Below are 12,607 nucleotides of genomic sequence, written 5' to 3' on the forward strand. Positions count from 1 at the left end.
CCACAGACATTTAAAGATGGCGCTGAAGCCACAGCGCTGCACGGGATTCCAGTTCTCAAGGTCAGGAGCTCACATTGCTTTCCTCGGCAGCTCCACTTACTCACAGAGAAAGCCTTTGGCGAAGCCAGTTATTAATAATGAGAGGAAGGGAACAAAACCACAGCCTTGGAGCATGTGCCCATTCTACACTTCAGCAATGTATCGCTCCATCCAAACCAAACACAGGCATAGAGTACATGCAGTTCACCAAACAGACTATAACTGTTTTATATGGGTGGTAAGGTCGCGAATGTATATATTCTCTAGTCTAAATCTTTTCTTTAAAATCATTTGGTTATAATGTATATAATGTATACAACCACAAGTGCATAAAGGAACCTAAGACGAAGGAGGCCTGGGATTGGATCGTCAATGCTCTGGGCTTTTTGGTGTGGTTGGCTTTGCTTTTTGTTTGTTTTCTAACAATCCAAACAATTGATAACAGAAAAGATAGGTGATTTAGAATAATCAGAGAAATTCACTGTTACTTTTGATTGTGTGTAAGCCATATATTTATTTAGAAATCAATAGGTTTGGCTTACACAAAAATTTTCCTCATGGTACTTATTTAAAATATCAAGAAGAAGAAGGAGGAGGAGGAGGAGGAGGAGGAGGAGGAGGAGGAGGAGGAGGAGGAGGAGGAGGAGGAGGAGGAGGAGAAGTCGAAGGCGAAGGCGAAGATGAAGACGAAGACGAAGAAGAAGAATCAGAATCAAATACCAAAAGTAGGTAAAATATTAAAATTATAATTGTTAAAACATAATCCCACATGAAACAAACTAGAGTTTCATTTCCACACAGAACATCGGTTAACAAACATGGCTGTTTGCAGAAGGTCCCTCTTATTTCTCCTTTCCTGTCATAACAAACACTATTCACCTGGGAACGCTAAGCGTTCTGTGATCAGCACATGATGTAATGGAGAGACGAGTCATAGCATGCCTGTCACAGTTCCATAGGTGTGGCCACAGATGAGTCCACAGAAGCAAAAACAACTTTTCTTATCAGCTACCTGAAGACTTTCATGTTAAGAAAAATCTTACAAAATGTATCATGAATCGACATCCTTGATGACAGCCAAAGCTAATGTTTGATAGCCGACATCCCTTTCCAGTTATCCCCCTGCTTATACGAGTCAGGGAGTGTAAATTCTGTGTAAATCCTGTGATTTTTTTTTCATCTTAGAAATTCTCTTCTCCCACCAAGTAAAGTTTTCGCCATCCGGTTAACTCAAATGAACTTGCCACTTAGCAGAGATTTAAAGAATATGAAATGTAGAACATTAATAGAATCTAAGAGAGAGAAGACTCCAGTATTGATTTAGTAGGTCCTTATGTTTCTCAAAGAGTTCTGAAAGTTTGTTTGTCTATAAATCAGCACCCTGTGAGCAGGTGTTGAATCAAATGATAGCCGAAATATTGCCAAGCTAATTCTCTTATTATATGAGAAACACCTGATCAATCATTTCGGTCTCTAAGATTCGATTTGATTCCCACATGGCAGTGGGGCCTCCATCTAAGCACATACATTTTCTTAGCTTTGAGGCTCCCGGTGTCCAAATACTAGAGGGATTGTAACATACTTTCAAATGAGTCTTCTCCCTCTTTGACGCTATCCTTCTATGGTCTGTATTTCGAAATCTTTAAATCCGCTAAGTAGCAAGTTCACTTGTGTTCACTAAATATGGGAAACTTCCCCTGGTAATTGGAGAGCACTTAAAAGACCAAAATTACAGGTTGGAATTCAAATTTTTGACTTCTGAAAATTTAAGACATACTATTACAATATGGAATTGTTTTCATTTCAAAACTTCAAATTGAATCCATATTGATCATTCAATTACTTCATTGAAAAATATATTTACCTAATATATATGGTGGTAAAAAAATAATTTTTTAAAGTGATACCGTAATTATTCAAAAAGGTTAAGTGTAGAGTTACTACATGACCAAGAAGTTTCGCTTTTGGTTAGATAAAAGCATCTTCGTGTTCAAAAATCAGTGCACGTTCTACAACCTAAGACTCTATCAATTCTCATTCTATCTCCAATGAGCTAGAATAGCATGAGTAAGGAAAGAATGAAGTTCTAGTACATGTTCCAATGTTGGATGGCTTTTAAAAGTATGTACTAGATAAAGAAAGTAAATACTGTGTGTGTGTGTGTGTGTGTGTGTGCGTGTGTGTGTGTGCGCGTGTGTGCGCGTGTGTGCGCGTGTGTGTGTGCGCGCGCCTGTGTGTGTGTGCGGGTGTGTGCGCGCGCGCGTGTATGTGTGTGCGCGTGTGTGTGCGCGCGCATGTGTGCACGTGTGTGTGCGCACGCGTGTGTGTGCGCATGTGGTGTCAAATTGACAAGGATTCCTTTTTCCACCTCTTGATTACAGATGTGTACCACTAGATCCAGTCGAAAACTAACATGACTAGTGAAGTGTAAAAGTAGATAAACAGTTTATGTGGAACAAAATGGAGACAAATGGTTTCCCACATTAAAAGGAGGCGCTGTATATAAGGAGGAAGGCAGAGGAGTCAGGTCTAGGGTAAAACTCATTTTAAAATTACATTCCAGTGAGATTGTACAACTCTGTACTTAAACCTAAAGTCACCAAACCTTGCTTTAATAGCAGATTTTATAGTCTATGGAAGTGCATCTCTGTAAAACTGACTAGCAAAAATATAGACCGACCAAATATAGAGAGTATATATTTTAGCCTTTATTTAAAATTTGAAAACAAAATTTACAGTTAAGACTTCTGCATGGCGTGTTTGGTTGTTTGATTGGCTAAATAAAGACAGCAGAAGCTAATTGCTAGGCAAAGACAGGGAGGCGGTTTTCTGGGACTCAGAAAGGAAGAGGAGGACAGGACAAAGGAAAGGCTTTTCGGGCAGGTGCGGAGAGAGGAGCACTATGTAGGCCGGTTGGTGGTTAGACCCTGTGGCTGCCTTCTCAACGGAAGAACTCTAACATAGGGTAGCTGATGAGTATATGACAATAGATTCTGTGTCCAGGGGTTGTGACATCTGGCTGATTTTAAATAATAAGATTGTCTGGTGTTTTCCATTGAGTATGATTCAGGTGGGCAAGAGAAGACACAGCCGCATGGAGGTCGATAGAGGTTGGAAGAGCCAATCACTGGGGCTGTTGGTCAGTGGAACAGGAGGGTTAGCTCTAGCTATTCTCAGCAGGGATGGTTGCTGAGCGGCTCAGCAAAACCAGCAGGAGGAACAGGCAGTGGTTGGGGGAAAATGCCAGTCTGCAACATGGCTGTTCGTGGTGCATAGCCTGGAAGACTTTAGCCTGCCATGGAGACTGCCGTTGGTGCCACCTAGCCAGAGAAAGTGGATTTATTAAAATTACATGCAACAGACTTCCGTGAGACATTCTTTATATCTAGACTGAATATCAAGATGTATCAAAAGTAAAAGACAATGAAGGAAAGAACTGACTCCCAAGTTGTCGGGGGATCTACGCGTACAAACTCTGCATCTGTCTCAACTTGAAATGTGTGTATCCACATCCACACACACAAACTCATACAGAACGAATACAAGTAATTTTAAAAGTCAAATCAGTATTTAAAGAAGGTTCTACTTATATCACCAACCATAGCTCAAATTAGTATCTCTTTTTAATAGGCCCTTGATTAAGTCAACTCTATGGACAGAAGGATAATGTGTATTGTGTGTAAGTGATAGATATTTTTTAGCTTCCTTTAATAATAATCTTATGATTATTATAGAATTGCATATTTGGGAACTAATTTTGGTTCAACTTCTGAATTAAAGCAACCACTTGTATTTGCTGGTAACAGTTTATAGAAATTGAAATATGTATTTAATATCCAGAGAAGTCTCAATTTTTGAAGTGAATGTCATTACTTACATCAGTGTTCCTGGAAAGGGATGGACTACTACAGCATACCAGAATAATTTTAAGAAGTTTGTTGTCAAAATATGTAGAATACTCAGTGTTATGTTAGACCATTATAGCAGTGTTCAGGTGGGTAAGAGAAAAAGAACGACTATAATAACCATTGTAGAAAATATTCTTTGACTGTTACAAAGGAGGTATATTACAACAAATGGTCAAATCTGTATCTTTTGCCAAAGAGAAAGAATAACATCGTGTCAACAGAAATCATTTAATTTCCTTATAACTGCAATATTTAATAACTTTCTCTAAGTAAGTTTCTATAGACATGCAATGCATACACATACATTCTCTATCTATCTATCTATCTATCTATCTATCTATCTATCAATTCAATCTCTCTGAAACACACACACACAAACACACACAACACAAATACACACACACCATGGTATTTTAAGTATTTTCTGTGTTGGGTCTAGTTATGAAAACAGGGTTCCCAATGGAGAAGCTAGAGAAAGGACTGAAGAAGCTGAGGAAGTTTGCAACCCCACAGGAAGAACAATAATATCAACCAACCAGATCCCACAGAACTCCCAGGGATTAAACCACCAACCAAAGAGTACACATGGAGCGACCCATGGCTCCAGCTGCATATACAGCAGAGGATGGCCTTATCTGGCATCTATGGGAGGAGAGGCCCTTGGTCCTGTGAAGATTCAATGCACCCAGGGGAATGCCAGGGCAGGGAGGTAGGAAGGAGTGGGTGAGTTGGTGGGAGAGCACCCTCATAGAAGAAGGGGGAAGGGGAATGGGATGGGGGTTTCCTATAGGGAAACCAGGAAAGGGGATGCCATTTGAAATGTAAATAAATAAAATATCCAATTAAAAAACAGAAGTCATGAATTTGGGAGGGAAGGTGGGGTCAGACATGGGATGGGCAGGTAGAAAAGGGGAGCAAGGAGGGGAAAAAGTAATTACACTTTAATTAAACAAAACATTCTTCCAAATAAATAAAAAACCTCAACCTCACAAAAGCACTCTGTAAGCACATTTTCATTTGTTCAACAAATATTTGACTATGTACTGTGCATCTGCCGGTGCTCTGGGCTTTGGAAGACACTGGTACATGTGACAGTCAAAGCTAAGTCGCTGGCGTATGTTCTTAATGCAGGTGTCTGATGACAAACAAAGCCATGTCTGGCTGTACTTACTGACTGCCAGCAAAGCAGGCAGTGTCTCCCGTTTCCGCATGTCTTTCTGACAGAGGCACTAGCTTCCTACTTTTTCCAAACTGTATTCAAAATTACTTAATAGAAGGAAGATTCTAGGTCTTAGAAAATGCATGTAGTTGCCTATACTTTCAGAATCCAATATCATGAAGACAATGTCACCACTTAGGGAAAGGGTTATATAAGCTACCTCATTAGCCATTATCAAACCTTCAGGTCCCAAGCTGAGACTTCTTCATAGTAAGGCTAATTTCCTACTTATCCATCTTCCTTCTCCCGCTAGGCAACAAAGAAACTTGAAATCACACAACTCACTGTGGAGGGACTAACAGAGTTCATCTCCTATGACTTGAGGACTTCACGTGTTTTGACTGATCTCTTATAAGTATAGAATCCTTAATTTTAATTGTAGACATGCTAATATGTTTATGCCTTTATATTTCTTAAAACGCACTCACACCCACATGTACACACACACACGTTTCTAACTAGAGGTGAGTAATATAAAATATATTGTATCAGACCAAGGTGGAATATAAATAGTACTTCAAAAGAAGCAATTTTAGAAAGGTTTACCAACATCTCCAAAGACTCAAAAGATTGCACTCTCTGGATCAGGCGAGAACCTCTAGAGTTGGGGTCTAATGTGAGGAAGCTGGGTGGGTTTTGTATGAGTTTGTAGTAGGAAAACAGAGTAGTGCCTCTGTCAGAAAGACATGCAGAAACAGGAGACACTGCCTGCTTTGCTGGCAGTCAGTAAGTACAGCCAGACATGGGTTTGATTGTCATCAGACACCTGCATTAAGAACATACGCCAGCGACTTAGCTTTGACTGTCACATGTACCAGTGTCTTCCCTCTCGTATCTTCTACTTCTTACTCAGGACATGAGCACTCGGTGCTCACGCCCAGCTTCATTCTTCCATGCACAGACTTTGGGGTCTACCATCAAGGACTGAGCCTGCCAAAATTCTAAGCCCCAAAATGCACATTTTCTCTTTATATCTTGATTCTATCAGGAATCTATTAGAGTAATTGAAAAGTTTTTGTTTGTTTGTTTTTGTTTTCGTGCATCCATGTTTCCAAAACGATGACACTGGAATCCAATTCCAACATCAATAAGCAACTGAGAAACTTTACCAACGCTAAGATCTGGATTAAAGCATTTTCTGTAAAGATCATATGCAAAGGCCTAGAGTCAACTAAATGACTTCCTCCATAGTTCTACATATATATTCTAGCTAGATCGTCTGAGTCATTGAGGTCAATAGGTAGAAGAAAGTCTGCGTTCACTGAGTCTTCCACATCTTTTCCAGACTTTGTAGAAGCCATGAGCAAAGAGCTACAGAAGAACACACAGTTCATTTACACGTGCAGTAAATGTCTATCGGCTAAAGCGTGCAGAACTAGGAAGAGCAAAAGGAAGGGAAGCTTAACAAACCTGATAGCTTAGTAAACCTGATGTATTAATAAAGCAGAATCAGTAATTCTAGAATCTGGGTAAAGTTTGACATTCTGTAGTAAATTTGAAAAATATTTTTTAGTTTATAATGTGTCTTAAATTGTTTATCAGATGAGATAAATACAATAAAATCAAGCTAAGTTTCCAATAGTCCATAGGAGCTATGTATGAGCTATGAGAGCGAGTGAAGATGATTCATTGTTTGCCAACTGTTTTGTTCATCAAAAATGGGAATTATGAAGCTATTGACTGAGATGGGAATAACTACAAAGTAAGCGTGTTCTATCTTGGGCTTGAATTTGCATAGTGTCACCAGTTATTAAGCTAAAGTGCCATGTAGTCAGAGCAAACTGGCAAACAGTGCTCCAGGACCTGGAGGTATGCAGGGTACAGACGCATTTTGGTGAATCCAACTCTTCTGCCGAATGATTAGCCCGTCTTAGAGACAACAGCATACATATCGAGGAGATGAAGGCTTGTAAGGAGTGGCAGAAATGATGAAGAGCACAATAATGACCGAGACCTGGTGACTCCAACACGACTTTGAATTATAGATAGGTAGTTGGGGTCTGTACAGTCCATGCCACAGATGACGTTAAATATTCATCCTGACATAGCACCCAATCAAAAGACTCAAAATGGGATTTTGTAAAACTTTCTCCTCAAAAAGAGTATAATCACTCAGTCCTTTTTCATTCAATGTTTTTTAAAGAAGAAAATTAATAGCATGTCATGCATTGGTTGAGGTTGGCAGGTCTATAGCTGGAGAAAGTGTAGGAGAGATGAAAATTTTGTTATTTAAAATTAATTCCATCAAATGTTATCTTGTAAGTTTCCATTTCTGCTTGAACTCAAATCTGGCACTTCTGTTTGTCTACATTTGAAAGACACAGCATACATACCACGTTGATTTAAAATTATATGGTTTCCTAAAGAAAAGTAAGGATGTGTAAACCAAACCTGCATACACCTAAAACAAACAAATATTAGTTTAACACCCTTAGTGCCAATTTGATCAATCACCATTCTATAGATACTATACACAATCTCTTTCACTCTTCAAATGTCTCTAATTTCCTTTACAATGTCCAAAATAAAAGAAGAAAAGCAAAAATGAAATGAAAGGAAGGGGACTGGGAAAAAGAAGAAGGAAGCAGAAGAAAAATAAGAATAGACATAAGATAATCCCAGCCTCCATTTTTCTAACATTATTCAGAAACCAAATTGCACTTGTTTCAGAGGATATGTATATGTATATGTATATGTATATGTATATGTATATGTATATGTATATGTATATGTATATGTATGTGTATGTGTATGTGTATGTGTATGTGTATATGTATATGTATATGTATATGTATATGTATATGTATATGTATATGTATGTATATAATCCCTTAGGGTAGGGGATGACCCTATCTCACACTATACACACACTATACACATATTCATGTATAAGCTATTTCCTTGCCTATCCATATTTTACTCTCAAAGATGCTACTTTTACAAGCTGATCAAAAATAAAATAACAAGAACTTTTCTGTAGTCTCTCTCTCTCTCTCTCTCTCTCTGTGTGTGTATGTGTGTGTGTCTGTGTGTGTGTGTGTTCGCATAATCATGACTTTTACTTTGAGATTTTCTAGTTTAATGTTCTAAGTAATCCTTCCGGTTTATGGTCCACATGTTGCACAGCGTCAAAGGTTACTCAAACAAAGCCAATTCAAATGTGATATTACTGCTCAGCTACAATAACACATTTCAGGTTACTTATATGCAATTCAAGTTCTTAAATGGGCTACATATGGCTACGATAATAAACCCATTACTGAAAGAAACACTTTAGCAAAATGTATAAACCTATATGAGATTATGCATCTGCGCTGTGCACACACATTATCTTTATCTTCCCAAATACCACATGTGTCATTTTCATGTAGTAATAGGTAAGGAGTAAAGAAGAGGAAACCATTATCACTGTGAAAACACCTTTCAGAAGTCTTGTGAAATTATCAAATTGATATATGGGATGGGATTATAATTTAAAATCTTGCAATCATTCAAATTCTATCCCTTTAACTGATTGAAACCACTAGTATTTAGAAGTGATATATACTAAACAAAGCCTAAATTCATTACACATTCTATATTGCAGGGAGCAAATCCTCAATGTAGCTATTAATCTGTTTCAAAAAAAAATCTTTGCATCAAACATTTTCTTAAGTTCATCATCAATTCTCAACCAACTTAGTATTTATTCTTCATGGCTTGCTATAGGGAAAGATTCTGAAAACTCATAAATAATATTAGCACAAATTTGCTATGAGGAGGCAAAACTCTAACATTTTTTCATGCACCATAAAAATGCACATATAAATAACCCACCAAGCAAATTTTAATGCAAATCTATGTATCATTTGTCACTGAATAAAATTAATTTCTATGTTGAGCACGAGGATAGTCAGTATATCTTTGGAATGGTACAAGCTTCTCTAAATTTGAAATTCATGTGGAAAATAAGGCCACAGCTCTGAGAGGACAATAATTAAATAAATATCACAGAATCCAGGATGAGCCCAGAGATGAGAGATTCTATACACCAGCCTCCTCATTGGATATAAGAATACCGGGTCCCAAGCCTTGCAACAGCCTAGGTGGCAGTATTGTCCACATCCCAAATTTTCAACAATCCCCGTGGAAAAACTGTCACCATTCTGAAGTATCCAAAGACAATCCAATGTCGAATGGCTGGTTATGTGCAAATTCAGTAAGAATGTCTATAACGGCTTTGATTCTGACCCACACAACCTGGTTTTACACCTATGAAATTTAATGTTGTCTCTTTGGTCTTAACTCTTTTACCTGTAGGCAATTTTTCCCCCATTTTATTACTGTGAACTCCCATGCAGATGGTCCAAACCCCAAAACTGCCTCTTTAATTTATAATGGAAATATGGAAAATCAGAACAAAGGTTCCAGACACGTCTTGTGGGGGAGGGGTAGAAAGAAGAGGGGGATGAGGAGGGGAAAAGGAGGTGGAGAGCATGCAAGAGAAAGATGGAAAGAAGAGAGAGAAGGATAAGACAGGAGGGGTAGAGGGAATGAAGGGAGAAAAGGAAGATAGACATTATGTTACTGCTGCTGGTCCAGCACACTGGTTAGTTGTTTCATACACATCCAAACACCTTAGCAGGTTAATTACATTCTGTAACTAATCTTTTCGGATTCTGCCACTTCCATGGAGCAATTTAATTGTATTCTTCCCCAAGACTCTGATGTCAGAAATGGTGATAATTCTATAGTCTGATATATAGTTTTTAAACGCATTGCTATGGAAAAATCTTAGTATGACACTCAGACATACTTGGAATGCATAAACCTTTGTGTTAGGATGACACTCAGGTAGCGTAAAGGCAAACCTGTTAGAAATGAAGTGATTATTGAACCAATGATAGAAATCACCACTATGTCATTTGAAGTGACCAAATCCTAGGCTTCTACTACTTTGCAGGGAAAGAGGAACACTGCACGCAGGCACCCCTCCTGAATCCCTATCACTAGGAGAGGGACAAATGAACTCGTGTACTCCACAGCTGAAAACAGCCCCTTGGCAGGAGGTACTCTCACTCCTCTTCCGCACTGCCTTGTGTTTACAGATAGCCTTCCCTTCGAGTCTGGTCCTCAGGGTCTGTACAGCAGCTGCCAGAACCACAGTTGTCTCAAACAGACGGGCAATAATAGGCAATGTCCCAGGTAATGAATTCAAAGGAAAGTTTATGTAGCAACATGTTATCTTGATGTCTTAAATATTTGGATTAATATTCCTCAGATTCTTTATAAGCATTAAAAATGAACACTACTGCCATGCTCGGGGTATGGTGGCTCAATCCACTCTTCATAAACACTTGCCATTGATACTTAAAAAAAATAAAATCAATGTCCCTAGAAAGCTAACACCAATATGGTTTACTTTCAAAGAAGAAACACATAGTTTATTTACAATTATTAATACTTCTCATTCAAACAGCTACGAAAAAAAAAAGGGATTGGGTAATGATCTCACAAGAGCCTGATATATACAGTGAGAATATCCCAGGAAACTAACTCTGAACAAAAGACAGGAAAACCAGAGGTTGAAAACTGTCTGCTTGACAGAGTGGCACAGCCTAGCGGGAGATACCTACAGCACCTGTTCCGAGTCTCTATTGTGTTTGCCCACTGGGGACCCAGCTGAGGGCTCCCAGCTTGTAACCAGCCCAGAGAGTGGGTACTGCCTCCTTCCTGGAGCCTCGCCCAGTCTCACTTGTGATAGTTTTCTGTGATCTAAGTCCTTCATTCTGATTGCGTGCTGGGATAGCCTTCGCTGACACACAGGTGACAGACTTTGAACATCGAGATACCCAGTATCAAATCCCACTCACTGAATGCATCTTCCAGTATCAGCTACTATAGTCCTTTAGTTGAATGCCTAAGACAAAGTTTAGATACCAGAACAAATACCAAAGAGAGAATAGCCACAACCATCCTGGGTTCGTCCTTGACATTGTTTTTTAATAGTTACTCTTCTAAGCCGAGAGCCAGTCACTTATTGTAAAACTCAATTAATTAATCACAACAACAATAGGTGGATATTTCCTGTTCCACCAGCAGCAGGTTAGAAACAAAAGACTAGAACCTCTGCCCCTGAAGAGCTTGCGCATGGCCAACACACACTACCAACTACACTGTCATTTTCTTTAGAAGCCACAACAATCTCGGAAAGAAAGGGGTGTTTTAACTCACCGTCAGTCCGAATGCAGAGAAATCCAAAGAGCAATAGTAGTGTAAACATCAGAGGAGTCATTTTGACATATGAAAAAGGATCCAGGTTGTTTAAGAAACCAATCCCAGAGAGCAGAAGTACAAAAATAAGTATCAAAAAAGGAGGTAGGTCCGAAGTTTAGACTTTCCTAGAGATAAATTTAAGAGCAAAATGGTAACATCGGAAGCTTTTGGTGAAGAGGTCTGACGCGGGACACGTTAGGTGCCATCCGAATGAACCCAGGGGACTCCAGAGCCGCTGTACTTCCGCAGGCTGGCTTCCTAAATTCCCACAAATTCAGCCCAGCTGGCGGGACTATTCACGTGCGTCTAGCCCTGTCTCCTTAGACTCCATTGCATTCCAAACCCAACTTCTTTCTTCAGAAGTCAAGAAGATGATGGGGGACAAAAAAAAAAAGACCTAATTCCTAGAAAGTGTTCCACAAACTTGCCAACGCGCTGCGGAGCAACCATTGGCCTGCCCACCGAGTTTTCTCTCCCCTTGGTCTCCTCCGTAGCTGCAACACTTCGCGGAGTTTTGTTTTGTGTTGTTCTGTTTTCACTTAACTTCCATCCTAAGGATGTGTCAAAGCAGCACTTTGCGAGCCGGCCCTCTCCTCCGCAGCCTGGTCGCCTCCTTCCGAGTCTCTGGTTTCCAAAAGGAAGGAAAGGGGAAAAGCAGGACGGCTTGGGTGGAGAATGGGAACTCCTACGTGGTGAGGGAGCGAGGAGGAGGGCGAGGAGAAGAAGCAAGGGAAGAGGGAGGGGCTGAGCCGAGGCCGCGGCCACCCCGGAGGGGCCGCCCCGGAGAGATCTAGCGTCCAGCTGCTGTGGGCGAGCGCCGCCAGACCTAGGAGCTCCGGACCTGGGAGCCCTGAGGATGCTAGTGCGTGGTCCAGCCTCCAGGAGCAGTCCAGCCTCCAGCCCCTTTCCGGACAGTCACTGCTTCTGCGGCGGAGGCTGCGCTGCGTCCGCCTCCTCCAGCAGCTGCCGGGGGCTGGAAGGACTTGGAGGAGGGAAGGCGAGGAAGCAGGAGAGGAGGGGAGGAAAGAGCTGCTCCCAGTATATCCCCGGGAGGGGTTGGAGGATGGGGGCGGCCGGATCTCCACCTCCACCCGATCACCCTCCCGTGCAGGGGGCGATAGCCCGAACCGGGGTCCGCCGAGCAAGGGTAACCCGGCAAGCGATAAGTCTTAAGGGGGACGGAAAT

General features: G+C 40.5%; 1 protein-coding gene across 37 annotated transcripts in view; it reads right to left on the reverse strand.

Moving 5' to 3' along the window:
• The window catches only part of Robo2 (roundabout guidance receptor 2), a 1,567,832-nt gene that overhangs the window by 498,184 nt on the left and 1,057,041 nt on the right, over nucleotides 1–12,607 (reverse strand). For 4 of the 37 annotated variants that reach the window (XM_039088678.2, XM_063270794.1, XM_039088675.2 and 1 more), the window contains exon 1: nucleotides 11,380–12,447. The exons of 31 other annotated variants lie outside the window; for them this stretch is intronic. In XM_039088678.2, coding sequence (XP_038944606.1) covers nucleotides 11,380–11,440 — 61 coding nt within the window. In that variant the 5' untranslated portion in view covers nucleotides 11,441–12,447. Of the gene's footprint in view, nucleotides 1–11,379; nucleotides 12,448–12,607 lie in introns of those variants that run through there. 2 more of the 37 variants (NM_001415038.1, NM_032106.4) reach the window with 1 other exon arrangement.

Source organism: Rattus norvegicus, chromosome 11, assembly GCF_036323735.1.
Source record: "Rattus norvegicus strain BN/NHsdMcwi chromosome 11, GRCr8, whole genome shotgun sequence".
Taxonomy (NCBI): domain Eukaryota; kingdom Metazoa; phylum Chordata; class Mammalia; order Rodentia; family Muridae; genus Rattus; species Rattus norvegicus.